Raw genomic sequence first — 20,464 nt, forward strand, 5'->3', positions numbered from 1 at the left:
TGGAGTGGGGGGGAGACACTCAAACCCCGACTGGGTTTTTAATCCATTAGCATTTCTTTTATGTCTTCATGACCTGGACCATTTACTGATTTATAGACAATTAGGAGAACTTTAAGGTCTATACTATGGCTGACTGGGAGCCAAAGTAGAGGCTTTAGAACTTGACTAATGTGTTCTCAACTCTTTGTTCTGGTCAAAACCCAAGCTGCAGTTGTTTAATGCTCATTTTTAGTGGAGTCCAGTCAGAATGTTATGACAATGGTCAAATCTACTTAAGATAAAAGCATGGATGAGGTTCTGGTCTGATTGAACTTGCAAGCCTTCACTCTTTATACGTGTTCAGCGGGTAGAAGGATGTTCCAGTCGAGTGATTGATATGATACGACACATTAAAAGACAAATTTATTTTCTTTACTGCCTTCAAAAAACATCTGAAATTTCTCATTATTCAAATGAAGAAAGCTTCGGTTCATCCAGTTATTTGTTTTAGATCAGTGGTCGGGAACCTTTTTGACTGAGAGAGCCATAAAGGCCAAATATTTTAAAATGTAATTTCAAAAGAAGCATCTTTTTCTTCTTCTTCTTTCAGCTTGTCCCATTAGGGGTCGCCACAGCGTGTCATCTTTTTCCATCCAAGCCTCTCTCGTGCATCTTCCTCTCTTAACACCCACTGTCCTCTTGTCCTCCCTCACAACATCCATCAACCTTTTCTCTGGTCTTCCTCTTCCTCTTTTGCCTGGCAGCTCCATCCTCAGCACCCTTCTACCAATATACTCACTCTCTTGCCTCTGAATATGTCCAAACCATTGAAGTCTGCTCTCTCTCACCTTGTCTCCAAAACATCCAACTTTGGCTGCCCCTCTCATGAGCTCATTTCTAATCCTATCCAACCTGTGCACACTAAGCGAGAACCTCAACATCTTCATTTCTGCTAACTCAAGTTCTGCTTCCTGTTGTTTATTCAGGGCCACCTTCTCTAATCCGTACATCATGGCCTGCCTCACCACTTTTTTTTTTTCCCTTCATCCTGGCGGAAACTCACATAGAACACCAGACACCTTCCGCCAACTGTTGCACCCCGCTTGGACCCGTTTCTTCACTTCCTTACCACACTCTCCATTGCTCTGTATAGTTGACCCCAAGTATTTGATGTCGTCCACCTTGGCCATCTCTTCTCACCTATCATAGGACAAAAGTACTTCTTACCATTAATGCGACTTCTGGTGCTGCCTGGTTTTGCTGATGATTTTGGAGTTCATACATCGTCAAATTAAGCTTCACGCAGGCTTTGAGACGTCCATCCGTTAATCGTGAACGTAAATAAATTTGATTTATCATCATGCTGGTACAACGGTGAACAGTTCTCGCTGACAAAGGCATGTCTTTAATTCGTTTGATTATCTTGTCTTTATGTGAAGTTGTCAAAATGTTGATTGGCAACGTCGAGTACGAATGCTTTGGCGTACTCCCCATCTGTGAATTTAAAGACACAGCAGAACCCCCCATCTCCACAAAGGCTGTCCATTCTTGTTGAAAACTTCGGTGGTACTCCTGTTTTTTTTCTTTGCGCGACCTTTGTCAAAAGAGGTTACATAATTAGTTGTTCCGACACAATCGGCGTTAGAACCTTCTGCACCTGTGGACAGTGACTACCACGCAAAAACTACGGCAACCCCACAAGGCCAAACTTTCTCTGCATCATTTGCGTTGCCTCCCACACCGAACTACGGCAACCCCACTCGGACGAACCTTCTCTGCATGACAGAAATCACATGTGCAGTATGTCGTTATGAGGGCTCCGCGAGCCACATGCAACCACCAAAAGAGCCAGGTATGGCTCGCGAGCCATAGGTTCCTGACCCCTGTTTTAGATAGTGACACAGTTCCTCAAATTCAACTGTAGTCATCTGAAAACTCTGCTAGATAGAATTGACTCAATTTGACTTAAGGGTAGTTTATACAGGCTGAACTGAAATATTTCAATATGCAGAGAGGAATATTTATTTGAAAAACCTATAATTTAGAGCATGGAAACAGGAAATGGATGGTGCACAATATACATAAGTAGAAGGGTTTTCCTGATTTTTCAGATTGATTTGGGGGGAGAAGGTTAGCGAATTATAATTGATAGCATATTATTAACACAGGACATCGCTGGAATTTAATGTGGCCCTAATTTAGTTGTCATCCATGTGTGCATGGCTGGTCAAACGGTGTGAAAATAATTGTTTCCAACATATTTGAATTTTGACATCTGTAAATAAATAAAATTCATTCTTCAGCATAAGACAACAACTCATGAAGCTTGTTGAAAATTGCTCAAGGATTGTCTCTCGAGTACTAACAGTACTGACAGGGACCCAACCCTCGAGCCTTTATACGTACTTGACCTCACCCACATAAACTGTGCGTTAATAGTTTATTACACAACTCAGTGAGAGGATGTTGCAAGTTCTCCTGCAGAAAGTCTCCATTCTGCTCGGATCGCAGGCGGCATCTAAACGACAAGGTCGCTCAGGGTTAAATGCTTCCGTGTCCCCTTCTCAGGCAGCGAGCGCAGCTTGGCCGCTTCGTGTTGCGTTTGTGTGTGTGTTGTTGTTTGGTTTGTGTGCATAGGTGCACAGTTGCCCCATTTTTCCAAGAGATACTGCTCCGATGTGCGTTGAGACAATCGCACGCTTGTCACTTCTCTGGAACGCATAGCCGAGGCTGATCGCATCAATTCAAGTGCTGGCAGCCGTGTCGTTCAAAAAAGATTCATGATGGAATTGAGTGTGCACGCATGCGTTCATATGCATTATATGTACACACACTGACACAGGCGCACACAAAATTGGTCCGGCTCCTTTGTGTATGGCTCAATGAGGTCACTTTGTAGACGTGCAGCTTTAGTGCTGTGATAACAATGCAACAGTGTGCAACACAAAAGTATTACGACATGCGCTGGCACCCACTCATGGGTCTACAGTCACCCCATTGTCATTCTTATGAATAATCATTTAAAAGTGAATAAAGTTTGGTCCACTGGCTCAGCACATCCTTTGTTGTTCTTGCACAATTCAAGCAAAAATAAACGCTCTATTATGATGCCACAGCGTTGAAGCTAGGGATGGTGAAATTATTTAGAGCATTGTAAGTGTAAGGAAGACAATCAAGTTGTGTGTGTGCGTGTGTGTGTGTGTGTGTGTGTGTGTATGAATGTGAGTATGTAAAAGGAGATTAGGCAAAAGTGATGAACAGACTGGCAGAGAATGTTGTGGTGGAGCAAAGTAGTAGAATGAAGAAGAGATGCTCACTCTTCTTAGGAGGGTTTAATTAACAATAATCCCGGGGGCAGACATGTGCATATCTGAGATAATGCGAGCGCATGTGTGGTCTGCCGCAGTGTAATTGCCTCTGTGTACATGTGTGTTTTGAAAGCATTCATGCAGTCAACACTAATTATGCTTTTGTTCCTGGCTACCAGCAGAAAGTACATGCGAGAGTGGAATACAGTACGAATTTTTAAAAGAAGTACACTGGAACCGCCAAATTGACAAGAATGTCTTTCTGGGACACGGGTGAACTTCCAATCTGTTCAAATTTGAGTCTTGCTAAACTACTGTCTGCACATGCACTCTGACAGTCACCTTCTAATTGAACAATTTCTGAGTGTGATTCTATTGTTACTGTTTATACTTGTGTGACTGGGTCCACTCAGAAGACCATTACAATAGTCAAACCTGCTGTATGTGAGATAAAGCATGGGCGAATTTCTGGTCTACTTGCTACATGCAAGCCTTCTATCTGGATGTGTTCATTAGCTGGTAGAAAGCCATTTTAGTAATTGATTTGATATTTGATATGACTGTTAAAAAGTCAAATAAGCTTTCAGACTTGGTTCTTTCTTGTTTGGACAGCCTTGGCATCTTTCACAAACGCAATAAATGAACCAAGAAAAAGGAGCTCGTTGATGATGACTTTGATTTGTTGACCACACGAGTGACAAAGCCTTCAGTAGAGATAAGATGTCAGTGATTTTTAGTGAGGTTTAGTGAGGTTTTAATAGTGTGCACTCTTTATTTCGACAGACAAATGCTATCTGGTCACCTACAAGCACATTGTGATATGACACATTCCGAGATGACACAGACACTACATTATCAGAGATTTTCAGCATTGTTTTTGTCGTACTAGATTTTATTAATAAAAATAAGGCTGATGCAATGTTTGTATTGTTTGTTGGTAATATTTGCTTTGAATCAGCTCTAAATGTTTTTACTTTTGTTATGTCAGAAAGCAACAGCAGTAATCATGACAAGTTGATTGAGGTAAAATTACTTGAAACTGAATGTTATTTTTTTAAACTAAACACGGGGGGGGGGACTGGTTTTTTTTTTTCCAGATTATTTTGAGGTAGGCGGCACAGTGGTGCAACTGGTTAGAGCATTAGCTTCACAGTTCTGAGGACCGGGGTTCAAATCCCATCCCCACCTGCGCGGAGTTCTCCCCATGCCTTGGTGAGTTTTCTTCAGGCACTCCGGTTTCCTCCCACATCCCCAAAACGTGGAACATTAATAGGACACTCTAAATTGCCCCTAAGTGTGATTGTGAGTGCGGATGGTTGTTTGTTTCTATGTGCCCTGCGATTGGCTGGCGACCAGTTCAGGGTGTACCCCGCCTCCTGGCCAATGACAGCCGGGATTGGCTCCAGCACTCCCGCGACCTTTGTGAGGATAAGCGGCTCAGAAAATTGATGGATGAATGGATGGATATTCAGAGATAAAAGACAGAGTAACAAACCATTCCGATTGCATACAAATTTAGTTTTCAGGCATAAATGATTTATTTAGTAGGAAAGTCTCTTGTGTATCCATTTCTTCAATTTCAAGGAAATTGAAATTATTATAAGTGGAGGCAAATTTTTTTATGTGTAACCATTTGGATTAAACAATTTGATAATCTGAGTCTTCACATACATGGTTCAAACCTCTGGAAGGTAAAATTAGCACAGACACTAATGTAGGGATGTCAAACTAGTTTTTTTCACAGGCCACATTTTCCCTCAGTTGGCTGTTATGACTGAAATCATAAAAATCTTTAACTGCCACATCATATCTGGAAATCATTCAATTTGAGAATTTGAAATTTTAGTACAGATTTTAATGAAAATAATTAACGTAGACACACATGATTTGCCTTTCGAGGCCACATAAAATCATGTGGCGGGGCAGATGAGTTCGACACCTGTGTGCTAATGCTATCACAACATGAGTTGTACGAGTCCACCAACATTATGCATAAATTTTATGAGCTGCTTATTCTCACAAGGGTCGCGGGAGCGCTGGGGTCTATCCCAGATAGCATTGGGCAGACAGCAGGGGTACACGCAGAACTGGTTGCTAGTCAACCACAGCACCAATATTACAGAAGTCTAAAGTCGGTGCTCCTCGGTCCACATGGGAATGATCAAAACCTCATTATAACGCTGCTTCCCATCAAAATGGTCAACTAATAAAGCTCTTTAATCAAGGTAAATTACAAAAATCTCTGTGTTATAATCAGACAATCACAAAGATGGAAAATAAAATGCCTTTGGCTTCTTACCTGCCATGTCAGTGGCAAAGGTACGATCTGGTCTCCAGCCAGTGTACCAGCCTACAACTCTGCCCCCCGACACTAGTGGCCGCTCATATGCTCTGCCGCCCACAAACCCCACTGGCCACACAGACACACCTCGAGTGTTCCGCATCTAGAAAAGAAAAGAAAAAAGATAATTCAATGTAAAGCTGAAAATCAGTTTGAAGATTCCACGTCTCCTAATATAATTCAGCTTTTGTGGTAACATGTAAAGAACATGACAAGATAACACGACACGCTGTTCAACACGTATACAATTCAAATGATAGGTCGAGTTCAAATGTACCCAGAATGATTCATATTTAAAAAAAAAAAAACACACACACAAAAAAAATTAATGTAGCAATGTTCTTATAAGGGAACCATGCCAAAGAATGTCTAGTGAGACAAAATTTTTGTTAAAATTGTTATTTTGCCCTCTTAGCCCTGGTTGTGATTTTCATGAAATGATGCGACTCAAGTTGCTGAATCTGTTAAAATAATACAGCTCAATGCTAGTTTTCGAGTCAGTGTTTTTGAAGCATCCTTGACGAATACGATCTTTCCCTGATCCTGTATCATCAGGTGTAACTGAGCAAGTAAAAGAGCTTTGAGGACTTTATAGCTTCTATTATCTTTGGAAAAAGCTGAATTTTTAAGAAACTGAACACCTGCTATTATATCATGTTCTCCCCGTGCCTGCGTGGGTTTTCTCCAGGCACTCTGGTTTCTTCCCACATCCCAAAAACGGGCAACATTAATTGGAGAATCTAAGTTGCCCCTAGCTGTGGTTGTGAGTATGATTGTTGTATATCTCCATGTGGCTGGCAACCAGTTCAGGGTGTACCCTGCCTCCTGCCCATTGACAGCTGGGATAGGCTCCAGTGAACCTGTGACTTGTGAGGATAAGTGGCTCAGATAATAAATGAATGGAATAGTCCAACAAATTGTCCTGCCCCCCACCCCTCACCCATAGCACCACCACCACTCCACACGCACACACAACCACCCATTTCTCCTCCTCGATTTCCATTTTCTATTTCCTGATTTTATTTTATTTTATTTTTTTTTTGTTCTGCACCATAACACCCGTATCCTACCCAGGCCCCCAGGTCCACAGTCTTGAGCTACAGCAATGGAAACTGCTTTGAAGCTCTTTCCCTCTTCTCACTGGGGCCCACTTGAGTTGAACCTTATCAGACAAAAACCTCCTTCCCTGGTTTCTCTGTAGCTGCTGCCTGGCTTCCGTTCGCTCAGGTCATTCTCAAAGGACTCGAGCACTTCCACCTTGTGGAATCGAGGATGAAAAGAAGGCTCGGAATCATAAGAAAGAGAGGCCGCCGTTCATTTGGAGATGATCCCAGCGCATGGTTGTTATTTGGCTTAGTGGTCCTGGTTTGACTGCTGATGAGGTACTGCATTGAATACATGTGCCCAAAGCACACTATAGTCTAGTAGGACACATTACATTTCCAATGCACTCCAGCAGTGTGCACACATGCAGTATGCACTCGAGTGGTAAAAATTCAAGACTGAGCCTGATATTCTAAATACTAATGTTTGATCTCAGCTGTCACAAACTAGACAAATGCATTTGATTATTCCATCTCAGTGCCTTTCTATTTGAAGTCTCTTTTTTTCCCTTCAAAGGGTTTTCAATTTTCGAGTGATTTTCCTTGTACATTATTTTTCCACTTTCTAGTTTTCCAAAGAAAAATGAAATAATGATATTGTATGTTTTATGTGGGGGAAAAAGCCTCGCCACTATATTTTTTATTTATTTATTTATTTTTTTACCTGAAAAATACATTATGTTCCTCATGAATTGTTTCTGGGAACTATTTAGTTAGTGAAATTCTGTGCAATTTTCTTTTAAAGATCCTGGCTCCCAGTAGGCATCCATTCTTTCTTTTCAGGTCACGAGTGAACTGGCACGCTTCCATACTGATTTGAGCAAGAGGCTTGGTCACCCCTGGACTGGTCGTCAGTCAATAGCAGGGCACATAAAGACAAATAACCATTCACGTCCATATTGACACCACAGTGGAAAATTTTATCTTCAGTGAACCGCAAAATGCATCCATTTTAGTTTAAAATGACTGGGATTAGCTGGCAGCCAGTTCAGGGTGTACCCCGGCTCCCGCCCGATGACGGCTGGGATAGACTAGAGCATTCCCGTGACCCTTGTGAGGATAAGCAGCTCAGAAAATGCATGGCTGAATGGATAGTTTTTAGGGTTGCATTTCAAGTTGTGATGTATTACTGATGTTTACTGTATCACTGTTGCGCACCGTCAGGCTTGGGTACATCAACCACAGGAATGGGTAGGTTGTCCCTTGACATGTCAAAGTCAGTTAAGCAATTGACAAAAATCGTCACTTCACTGCAACTGTGGAAGTGGAAGGAACGCACACTTTTTTTTTTGTGCTCAACAGAAGAAGAAAGCATGAAAAATGCATGTCAACGTTTTCCCTGGCTGTCTGTTGTTTACTTTGTTCCACTTTGAATTTAATGATGTGCTATGAGGTCACAGTATTTACTATCTTGTTGCAGCCTACACATCCTACAGTCAGGGATTTAGGGACTAAAACAGTGTCACAGTGAGCACAACTGCCCTGAACCACTCATTGGATGCACACAATTAGTTATGAAGTCCTTCCCAGTGAGATGTTGTTACACCGCATCCGCTGTATGCTTTATACATCGCCGCAGTCCGATAAAGGGGACGACGTTCAATAAAATGGGAGGATAGGTGTAAGATAACGGTACTTCAACAGATGGTGCATTGTTCTACACTGTGGCAAATGTTTTACACACAGCACCATCAGGACATTATCGCTCTCGCAGCAATGTTTTACAACACACATTTAAGCTAAGCCTATGTTCATATTAAAAAAACGACGGGTTGGGTGAAAATATACTCCATCCTGTTATACTAACCCTTAATGGAAAATTCATAAAATGATTAGTGAAAATAAATAACTACTAAGAAACGACAATACCTGTCAACACAATAAAATCAGAGATCATTTCAGCACAGGGCAATTCACGCCCAAGACGTGGCGACACTATGTCTGACTGACGACTGCATGTTCTTTTAAGTGTGAGGTGTAAAGCAAAGTTTATAAAAATGCTGCACCCAAACTGAAAGAGTTACATCACCAACATTCCTGCTCACACAACATGATGTGGAAACACGACGAGGCCAAATTGTCATTGACTGACTTACGGACAAATGCACATCAATGTGTAAACAAAGGAATCACGAGATTAAATCAGAGAAATTAGGGACCAGGCTTTACTTTTTAATTTGTGCAAAATTGGAGTACAGTACAGTCGTACAGTTTGGTGTTCTGTGGCAGCCATGATGAAAACTCACTGCCAATTGGTTAACTGTGTATGCCGTCCATCCATCACATCCCATCCATTTTCTTAGCCGCTTATCCTCACAAGGGTTACAGGAGTGCTACAGCCTATCCCAGCTGTTATTGGGCAGGAGGCGGGGTACAGTCTAAACTGGTTGCCAGCCAATCGCCAGGCAAATGGACTGTGCATGCCAGTGTTGCGCATTTGACTTCATGGTTGGAGACAAACTTAAAAAATACAAAATGCTATGATTGCCAAAATTTGAAAGACAACCGACATTCCACGTCAGTTACATGCAAGTCCACGATGTGAAGCACTGTATTACCAATGCCTTTCATCAAAACCCATCCATTTTTGTAAAACAGTACTTGGATACCTTCTTTAAAATAATGATCATCCAAAAAAAAAAAAGTACAAAGAAAATTATCTTTGAATATGCAATGCTGAATTTACAGCATGACACAATATTTTGCTCATTTAATACAATGGTAAATTTCTGTTCCATGTTTCGAAGCCAAGCACTTGGGCAACATGATTTTACTCCATAATGTCATGTATGCGGCTCTAATAATGTTGAGTAGAAGGATTGCGTTTGTTGCATCATAAATGCTGTTGACAGAGGGAGAAAAAAATATTGCGGAGAGCATTTCTGTAATTAAATTGTTTCCAGAAATTCAGCGACAGGACGGTAAAGGATGTAAAGGAAAGTGTACAGCGCTAACAGGGTACTGTGATTGAGTCTAAAAACACACATGTGGGAGTTTAAATGGAGTCAGTGCAACCCCCTTGATGAATGATAATTTCAGATCTCTGACTGGCCCACAAAGGGCCAATTACAAGGTTGTAGCATTCTCCACACCTACACTACACACAAGATTGTAGTGACCTCTAAGTACTTTTTTTTTTTTTTTTTTTAAAGAGCCCTCCTCTGTTTTTAAAACAAAATACTTCTTTTGCGAGATAGCTGTTCTCTGGGTTGGAAAAAAAAGAAGAATAACGATACATTTGCCATTGAAGATTTCCTTTTAATTGTATTTGTTCAGGGGGCAGACCAGTAAATCCAGACTCAATCTGAGAACACAAACATCTCTGAAGAGATGAGCGAGCAGCAGCCCTTTCATCACGTTTATCATCAACAAACTCGCAGGCTTCAAGGACGGCAAGGTAGCACGCATTTTGTCGAGCTAGGGAATGCAGTAACTCGACTACTTTAAGTAACTATTTTGATATGAACACTCAGGCCCAGGTCTTTCCATTATTTACTCTAATCATTAAGTATAATGCAGCCCTATGGGGGCACAAACCAGTGCAATCTGTAGGCCGGTCCCAAGCCCGGATAAATGCAGAGGGTTGCGTCAGGAAGGGCATCCGGCGTAAAAACTGTGCCAAACAAATATGAGCGTTCATCTAAAGAATCCCATACCGGATCGGTCGTGGCCCGGGTTAACAACGCCCGCCCCCGGCACTGCTAACCTGCAGGGTGTCGGTGGAAATTCAGCTACTGTGGGTCGAAGACAAAGAAGAGGAGGAAACCGGATCCAGCGTCAGAAGAAAAAGAGGAATGCACAGAGCCTACAACTGAGTGTAGGGACTTTGAATGTTGGGACTATGACAGGAAAAGCACAGGAGTTGGTTGACATGATGATTAGGAGAAAGGTTGATATTCTGTGCATCCAAGAGAGCAGGTGGAAAGGTAGTAAGGCTAGAAGTTTGGGAGCAGGGTTTAAATTATTCTACCACGGAGTAGATGGGAAGAGAAATGGAGTAGGGGTTATTTTAAAGGAAGAGCTGGCTAAGAATGTCTTGGAGGTGAAAAGAGTATCAGATCGAGTGATGAGACTAAAATTTGAAATTGAGGGTGTTATGTATAATGTGGTTAGCGGCTATGCACCACAGGTAGGATGTGACCTAGAGTTGAAAGAGAAATTCTGGAAGGAACTAGATGAAGTAGTTCTGAGCATCCAGACAGCGAGAGAGTTGTGATTGGTGCAGATTGTAATGGACATATTGGTAAAGGAAACAGGGGCGATGAAGAAGTGATGGGTAAGTACGGCATCCAGGAAAGGAACTTTGAAGGGCAGATGGTGGTGGACTTTGCAAAAAGGATGGAGATGGCTGTAGTGAACACTTATTTCCAGAAGAGGGAGGAATATATAGTGACCTACAAGAGCGGAGGTAGAACCACGCAGGTAGATTATATTTTGTGCAGACGATGTAATCTGAAGGAGGTTACTGACTGTAAAGTAGTGGTAGGGGAGAGTGTAGCTCGACAGCATAGGATGGTAGTATGTAGGATGATTCTGGTGGTGGGTAGGAAGATTAAGAAGACAAAGGTAGAGCAGAGAACCATGTGGTGGAAGCTGAAAAAGGAAGAATGTTGTGCAGCCTTCCGGAAAGAGGTGAGACAGGCTCTCGATGGACAACCGAAGCTCCCGGAAGACTGGACGACGACAGCCAAGGTGATCAGAGAGACAGGCAGGAGAGTACTTGGTGTGTCATCTGGTAGGAAAGGGGAGAAGGAGACTTGGTGGTGGAACCCCAAAATACAGGGAGTCATACAAGGAAAGAGATTAGCGAAGAAGAAGTGGGATACTGAGAGGACTGAGGAGAGGCGAAAGGAGTACATCGAGATGCGACGTAGGGCAAAGGTAGAGGTGGCAAAGGCTAAACAAGAGGCATATGAAGACATGTACACCAGGTTGGACACGAAAGAAGGAGAAAAGGATCTCTACAGGTTGGCCAGACAGAGGGATAGAGATGGGAAGGATGTGCAGCAGGTCAGGGTGATTAAGGATAGAGATGGAAATGTGTTGACTGGTGCCGGTAGTGTACTAAATAGATGGAAAGAATACTTTGAGAAGTTGATGAATGAAGAAAATGAGAGAGAAGGAAGAGTTGAAGAGGCAAGAGTGAAGGACCAGGAAGTGGAAATGATTACTAAGGGGGAAGTCAGAAAGGCACTACAAAGGATGAAAACTGGAAAGGCAGTTGGTCCTGATGACATACCGGTAGAGGTATGGAAGAATTTGGAGAGATGGCTGTGGAGTTTTTGACCAACTTATTCAACAGAATACTAGCGGGCGAAAAGATGCCTGAAGAATGGAGGAAAAGTGTTCTAGTTCCCATTTTTAAGAACAAAGGGGATGTTCAGAGCTGTGGGAACTATAGAGGAATAAAGTTGATGAGCCACACAATGAAGTTATGGGAAAGAGTAGTGGAGGCTAGACTCAGGACAGAAGTAAGTATCTGCGAGCAACAGTATGGTTTCATGCCTAGAAAGAGTACCACAGATGCATTATTTGCCTTGAGGATGCTCGTGGAAAAGTACAGAGAAGGTCAGAAGGAGCTACATTGCGTCTTTGTGGATCTAGAGAAAGCCTATGACAGAGTACCAAGAGAGGAACTGTGGTACTGCATGCGTAAGTCTGGTGTGGCAGAGAAGTATGTTAAAATAGTACAGGACATGTATGATGGCAGCAGAACAATGGTGAGGTGTGCCTTAGGTGTGACAGAGGAATTTAAGGTGGAGGTGGGACTGCATCAGGGATCAGCTCTGAGCCCCTTCCTGTTTGCAGTGGTAATGGATAGGCTGACAGATGAGGTTAGACTGGAATCCCCTTGGACCATGATGTTCGCAGATGATTTTGTCATGTGCAGTGAAAGCAGGGAGCATGCAGAGGAACAATTGGAAAGATGGAGGCACGCACTGGAAAGGAGAGGAATGAAGATTAGCCGAAGTAAAACAGAATATATGTGCATGATTGTGAGCGGCGGTTGAGGAGGAGTGAAGCTCCAGGGAGAAGAGATAGCGAGGGTCGACGACTTCAAATACTTGGGGTCAACAATACAGAGCAATGGAGAGTGTGGTCAGGAAGTGAAGAAACGGGTCCAAGCAGGTTGGAACAGCTGGCGAAAGGTGTCTGGTGTGTTATGTGACAGAAGAGTGTCTGCTAGGATGAAGGGCAAAGTTTACAAAACAGTGGTGAGGCCGGCCATGATGTACGGATTAGAGACAGTGGCACTGAAGAAACAACAGGAATCTGAACTGGAGGTGGCAGAAATGAAGATGTTGAGGTTCTCGCTCGGAGTGACCAGGTTGGATAGGATTAGAAATGAGCTCATTAGAGGGACAGCCAAAGCTGGATGTTTTGGAGACAAGATTCGAGAGAGCAGACTTCGATGGTTTGGACATGTTCAGAGGCGAGAGAGTGAGTATATTGGTAGAAGGATGCTGAGGATGGAGCTCCCAGGCAAAAGAGCGAGAGGAAGACCAAAGAGAAGGTTTATGGATGTGGTGAGGGAAGACATGAGGGCAGTTGGGGTTAGAGAGGAAGATGCAGGAGATAGGCTAAGATGGCAAAAGATGACACGCTGTGGCGACCCCTAACGGGACAAGCCGAAAGGAAAAGAAGAAGACTCTAATCATTAAGTATAAAATGTGTGCTCATTAGTTACTTTTGGTGAGCGACAAATCATTTTCTATTAATTATTAATGTGACGTGTCTGAATGTGAAGTGAATACTGAAATCACTGATCTCAAATTGTCATTTTGGGGGTAATTCTTGCAGTGTAATTTTCTAATAGCTTCTTTGATGTATGAACCGACTATGTTTGGTTTTAAGCGGATTGTTTAGCAGTAATACTTCTCAGTTTTACAGTTTTGATGTTTGTATGTACGAAGCACTAGTTTTCATGTTGAATGAAATATTGAAAGATTGAACAGATGTTTCGACTTGGCCACTTTTTTGTTTCTTGTCTTAGATGATATTGGCAGGGATTTAACCTAAAAACTGAAGACCATGACAATACCTCTGTTGCGGATACAGGTGCAAGTCATATGAATTCATTTAAAAATATCCAATACAATCATGATAAGTACAAAATGTATATTTTTGGCAAAATTCAAAAATTTAAGAATGCAAAAAAAAACAAAAATTGAGTTAGTTCGCTGTAGTTCTCAGTAGCTCAGTGGTGGTGTGTTAGTTCTCATCATGGTTCAGCTGTACATTTCAGGGGATCCTCAGCTGTCAGAATTCAGATTAAAAGCAGGAACACATGTTGCAGGTTTATGGATTACAGCATCAGGTATCAGGCATGATTTAATAGTTATCAGGTGTCAGGAAAATGTGTGTCATGTTTATCAAATTGGAACATCTGACAAAACAGGGTTGGGAAAACATATGACAAGTCTATGGTATTGTATTACTAAAACTATCAAAAAATACAGCTTCCTCAGATGAGCAGCTTTGGACAAAACAGTTTTAGATAAAATGGCACTACACAAAAAATTTCGTACTAACTGCCTCTGCGCTCTGTGGTGTAATTCCATAGACTTCTTTCATTTGTTGTCAATTGATAGGATCCTGCAACCTTGTTATGTGTGAGGCGGGTCAATCGGTTAAGAAACGATCTAGGCTGATAGCCGACAATCTAACATGTTCGATATTTACAGGCAACAATTATGCACTGAATCTCAAGACCTAACATGGCCAACCCATGGACTCCATGGTGTTCCGTGGATTAGAACGAAAGCTAATAATGAAGCAAACTGAATCTTACGCTCTTGCCAGACTTCAGAAATGGAGGTCGGATGCCTCACATTGAGTGTCTGTGTAATGTGTCCTCCTTGTCTTTGACGACAAGGAGAAATGACAAGGAGAAGAGTTGGCAAGAGAGAGAGTTTAGTTATGATCGACCGCACAAAAGGTCTGGTTTGGAGGACAATGATCTTGATTGTTGGTGCACAGATTGTTAAATGTGAGCTAGGCTCTGTTGGACAGTTAGCCAGCTCCCAATAACAGCATGACTAATACACATTAGGTGTTGTTTAATTGTCACGTGTGTAGTTTCACATTTAAAAAAATTTAAAGATAAAGAAAATCTTTTCGTGTTTCCCAAGCTTTAGAGCAGATGTCAGGTTGTGTTTTCTATTAATGACTACAGGAGCGCTTCAGTTTATGATGGTGCCACCATATTTAATTTCAAGGTTCCAAATAGCACACAGTGAACTAGTTTGCACAGCAGTAGAGTAAATGAACAGGCAAAGAGAATTAGGATGATAGATTATATCACTAAATTCAAACCAGAATTACTCCGATTACAAGAATCGCACCTCACTAAATCAGAAGAAAAATGCCTCATTGATTCTAATTATACTCTGTTTTCTTCAGCCTTTGACAATGGCAAACAAAGAGGAGTCTCAACACTCGTCCATAAAAAGATTACATTTTACAATAAATAGTACTTTACTGGATCCAGAAAGTCAATATATAATTACACAGGTTACAATATTCAATATGCTTTATACAGTTGTCAGTGTATACGCGCCAAATAAAGATGATACAACCTTCTTTTGCATGAGAAATGAAATTCCAAAAGGTTCACCAGTCTTTCTCAGGATTAGATTTCTTTCTTTCCCAAAAACTCATCAGTTCAAAGCATGACTCCCAAAAGACATCCAATCATTATCAGCGATCACGCACCAATTTCTCTTGATCTAAAAGTTGAATTAAATTTGGCACCCTCATCAACATGGCACATCAACACATCCCTGTTGAAGGACCCAAATTTTCATTCTTTTGTAAGGACGGAATGGGATGACTTTCTGAAATTCAAGGACTTTCCAATTTTATCCTCATCTCTGTTGTGGGAAACCAGAAAAGTTGTTTTGAAAGGTAGAATAATATCATATTCTTCCAAAAGGAAAAAAAAACAAGAACAAAAACTCTAAAATGGAATTGAGGAAAAAAATTAGACACCTCACAGAAGCGTCTGCAAGTAATCCAACAGATAGACTTGGAAATGAACTTCAAAAAGCCAAACATGAATTAGACACCATCCTATCCAAAAGAGCAGATTTTCTACAACAACAGTTCAGGTACACTAACTTTGAGCACAATAATAATCAACTTCAGTGCAATAAAGTCATTAATTACAGCTATTGAAGATACAAATGGCAACTGTACACAGTCACCACCAGAAAAACAAAGGACTTTTTTGTTTTAAAATTTTTATAGTAGTTTATACACATCTTTCAACAACCCATATCAAAAAGTAAGGGAGACTTTTAATAAGGATCTAAACATTCCTCAATTAAATGTACAAGTTAGAGACAGCCTTGATGCTCGATTAACCATCATAGAATTTATAACTCATTAAAAAATATATGCAATTAGGATGGGCCCCTGGCTGGGATGGAATTCCTGTTGAATTCATTATATATTTTTGGCCAATACTTACTCCTCTTTTTTTTTTTTCAAAGTAGGTAAACAATAAAGGTCAAATTAGTAACCATATGAACAGAGCTTCATTTAAGTTATTACTAAAGCCAGGTAAAGACCCCACTTTTCTAATTATCATCCCTTACCATTGATGAATGTAGACCTCGAGATTATCTCGAAAGCCCTCGCAGAGAGACTTGAAAAGGTATTCCTGTCGATAGTTCACTCTGACGAGACAGGCTTCATTAAACGTAGATGTTCTACAATTAATATCGGACAAATTTAATGAGCATGTCAAAGTGTAAAAAACGAGACGTAATTATGATGTCACTTGATGGAAAGAAGCCTTTTTCATAAATTGAACTGAGCTTTTCTATATGAATTTCTTTGCAAATTTGGTTTTGGAGATTCATTCACCCATTGGAGAGCAGCATTACAAAATTCCCTAAAAGCAACAATCACCACGAACAGGATTATTTCACAAAGCTTTACATTACAAAGAGGAACCAGACAAGGTTAATGTCCACTCTCACCAATGCTATTTGCAATATTGTATGAACCGCTTGCAATTGCGTTTCATCAGAGTGTTAATATTAAAGGTATCTCCTCACTAGTCACAGACCACAAAATCAATCTGTATGCTGATGATATTCTTCTTTATTTACAGGAATCCAGGCATTCTATTCAGCCAGTCTTCCACCTTAAGACATTTTCACAAATATTAGACCACTCGATTGACTGGACAAAATCAACAATGCTCCCGATAACAGAAAACTCATGGACTCCTGCAGATTAAATCCAAGATTACCCTCTTCATATAGGAACTAATAACTACTTAGATATCAATATCTCATCAAATCTCACAGAGATACAATCTAAATTATGCACCATTTTTGGAAATAATCGTATCTGTTAAAATGCCAAAATAACTGGCCTATATCATTACTGGGAAGAATAGCTATAATAAAAATGAGAAAAGCTTACTGCAAATAAATTGTTTATTTTCAATTCTTCCATTTAAGACCACAATTAAATGATTTCAAATCTGAGATTCAGCTGTAGTAAAATGTTTAAAAACAAGAAATAGTCTATTTACGGAAAGGCAAACCAGAGGGAGGCCTAAATGTTCTCAACATTAAACACTATTATTTAGCTAACCAATTACAATATTCTACCAAATGGTTGCGTTCCAATGAGAAGTGTGATTCTTGGCGAGAATTGGAACAAATAGACTGCAACAACATTGAACTCCCAAAACTTCCATTTATTTCCACAAGTCTTAAACGCCATAAATGTTTTAATAATCCAATAGTGGCATCCACCTCAATGGCTTGGTGGCAAAATCTAGAATCAACAGTATCTCAATTACCCCCCAGTATGTGCTCCCCAATCTCTCATCATCCAGATTTCAAATTATTAACACACATTTTAGCAACTGGGAACAACATGGAATTGGTCGCCTACAACAACTATTTAATAATGCTTTTAGGACATGCAATGAACTATTCCAAGAATTCCAAATAACAAGCAGGAATTTATTGAATTTCAATACAATAAATAAAAAGTAGCATTTAAAAAAATGATACCAACACTTCAGAGTAGTTTCGAACTGCCAAAGTTTATCAAGCAAATAGTAAAGCTTCTCCCGCAAAGTAAAACAAGTTTTTCAAGAGTTTATAAATTATTTCTGTGTACTAAATAAATACAACTGCCAATCATCAATTGGGAAGAAGATCTCTCCGTGTCTGCCGACTGTACTACGTGATACAGATATGTAATAATTGTGTTGGAAAACATCTGATGGGTTGAACAGATGGGAACTCAATTTATTACAAAATATCAGAATTTCAGTTTCTGTTAAAGAGTTAACAGGAGACAGGAAAGTTTATTCCCGCTCGTTATATTTTCAGAATGATAATAGAAATGAATGAATGAAATGACTCATACTTTACGACCACTCTGTCCACTTTCAATTGTGAGAGATGACCGCATCCCAGCCTCACTGATGTGCGTTTTAACATCACTGACGAATCCCTGAAGGCTTCTGCTACACTGCAATTTAGCTTTTACAGCTGGGAGCGGACGATGCGCATTAGAAATTCTCAGTAGCTCCCGTCTCATTATCACTCCACCTGGGGGCAAACCCTGCTCGGCAATAACAAATCAGTCATCTCTCCTGCACATTAAATGACAAGCAGTGAGTGCCACCAAATGACACCAGCTCAGTCAATAAACACATGTGACGTACAGGTAGACAAAAGAGAGTCAGTAATAACGTTCATTGGACCCACAACCAGGAGGCAACATCTCAGAGCAGGTCAGGTCCATCAGTTTATCAAATCTGACATCTTACCAGCAATCAAATACCGTAGGTGAGAAAGGAATTGTGCATAGGTGTAATCGTTTGTTCTATGAAATTAAACCATCGATTCCTACCTCCAACCAGAAGAAAGAGGCATCACTGCTGTTTGTGTACCACAATGAGAATTGGGTGTGATTTTATTGGTGTATTTTTGTCTTTGTTTTATTAATATGCATGGATGAGGCAGTCGGAGGACTGATGTGGGAAGAACTGAGCGAGGAGAAAATGAATGAATCAAATTAAGTGGCGCTGAGGATGGGGATGAGCTATGAAACTGGAATGCAATGGTGCATTGTTTGTGTGAAGGTTGAATGCTTCATGGGTTTATGATTTGAAACAAAATAGATGAAGGTGATTTCCTACTGTCTGCTCCCACTGTGCATGCTTCACAGGGTGCAAGCTCCATTTAAAATGAGATTTTGTGGAGAAATTGGAAGTTTTTCAGAAAGAAGAAGATAAGGAACACTTTTTGAGGGTGCATTTCAATGACCCCAAATAACACTGATTGGTGTTATGAAGTACAGGCATTGACATTAGTAAACTGCCACATGTTCTCTCATTTGCATTACAAAAATGAGGAATGTAGATTAACTTGCAGTTTTTAACTCAGCTGTTCCTCTGCAGCTTTCCTGCTGCATGTCTCTTTGTCCATTTTGTAGAAACTACACAGATGGAAAGTTAATGTGATGCTGATAAGCCAGCAATAGAGGTAGCAACCATGCCAAACTGGTGTCAGGGACGGCACAACAGTTTGGCAGCTCATTCTATGTGCCGACCTTGCGGTCCAGCACATCAGTATCTTTGTCGAGAATTGCATGCTGGGTTCACAATCACCGTGCCACCATTTTTAAATTTCTATGTAAATATGCTCACTGGCCCTAACATTATCAACAGCAGCTGAGTTCAACAATGTGTTTATTATCGTCCATCCATCTGTCCATTTTCTATATTGCTTATCCTGTTCAGGGTCACTGGTTGCTGCAGTCTATCCTAGTTGACGTAGGGTAGAGGCAAATGACACCCTGGAATGGTCGCTACTCTATCACACAATGTATTTGTTAAAATACATAATGATTTGACAAACAACTTCCTTATTATACTCAGATTTTTCATTAAATTAACGATACCTTCGAATTTGTTAACATCTAACATTGGTGCCACTTTGTGCTCAGCCATTTAAATCTCCAGAAAGTGATTACATTTCAAATTGTTGCCCAACTTGTGTCAGGCGCTTAATGTCCGTTTGTTAATTATAAAATGTGCATCCAGAATACCTGTTCCACAGTTGTCGAAAAATGCAGACTACCTAAAATGTATGAATTAATTGTTAATCTTATCATAATGGGACATGTTTGTGCCCTCTAAAGTGTTTGTAAAAATGTTTTTTTTTCTGTCAAGAAGAAATGTAAGATACATTTTGTTGTGAGTCAATTTGACTCCAGGTGGTGGGGTGGGTTGCGGGGGATCGGTTTTCAAAGGATTTTAGATGTAATGCAACATCATCATCATCATCAAGCAACATATAACATACCTTGTACTTTAACTTGTGAAAATATATAATTGTGCATTGTATCAGGAATCGCTTTACCTCATTCTAAGTTCTGTACACAACATGTGTGACAGGTATTTTGCCTGGTATAGTTTGTCTGTCATCAAGGCGTAGTACACAAGTAAAACCACGGAATATGTTGAGAGACATGGCTAGAAATATTGTTCTTCTAGTGTCAGCAGCCTCCAGGCCAGCTGGTATTTCACCCTTTGACTTGTACACACTTGCAAAAATGAGCAACCCAATGTAGGCTTGCAAGTGCGTCACATCCACATCTTTCCAACTGTAACCATTCATACACCTCCCCTGTGAAGTTATCGCCAGTAAATTGCTTTTAATTAACGCTGTTATGAAGCAGTCAAATACGGA

The 20,464-nt window shown here is 40.7% G+C and overlaps 1 protein-coding gene across 1 annotated transcript in view; it reads right to left on the reverse strand.

Moving 5' to 3' along the window:
- The window catches only part of b3gat2 (beta-1,3-glucuronyltransferase 2 (glucuronosyltransferase S)), a 50,540-nt gene that overhangs the window by 16,234 nt on the left and 13,842 nt on the right, over positions 1–20,464 (reverse strand). The window contains exon 2 of the mRNA XM_061837060.1: positions 5,587–5,731. Within this exon, the coding sequence (XP_061693044.1) occupies positions 5,587–5,731 (145 nt within the window). The remainder of the gene's footprint in view (positions 1–5,586; positions 5,732–20,464) is intronic.

This window comes from Syngnathoides biaculeatus, chromosome 12, assembly GCF_019802595.1.
Source record: "Syngnathoides biaculeatus isolate LvHL_M chromosome 12, ASM1980259v1, whole genome shotgun sequence".
Lineage (NCBI taxonomy): Eukaryota > Metazoa > Chordata > Actinopteri > Syngnathiformes > Syngnathidae > Syngnathoides > Syngnathoides biaculeatus.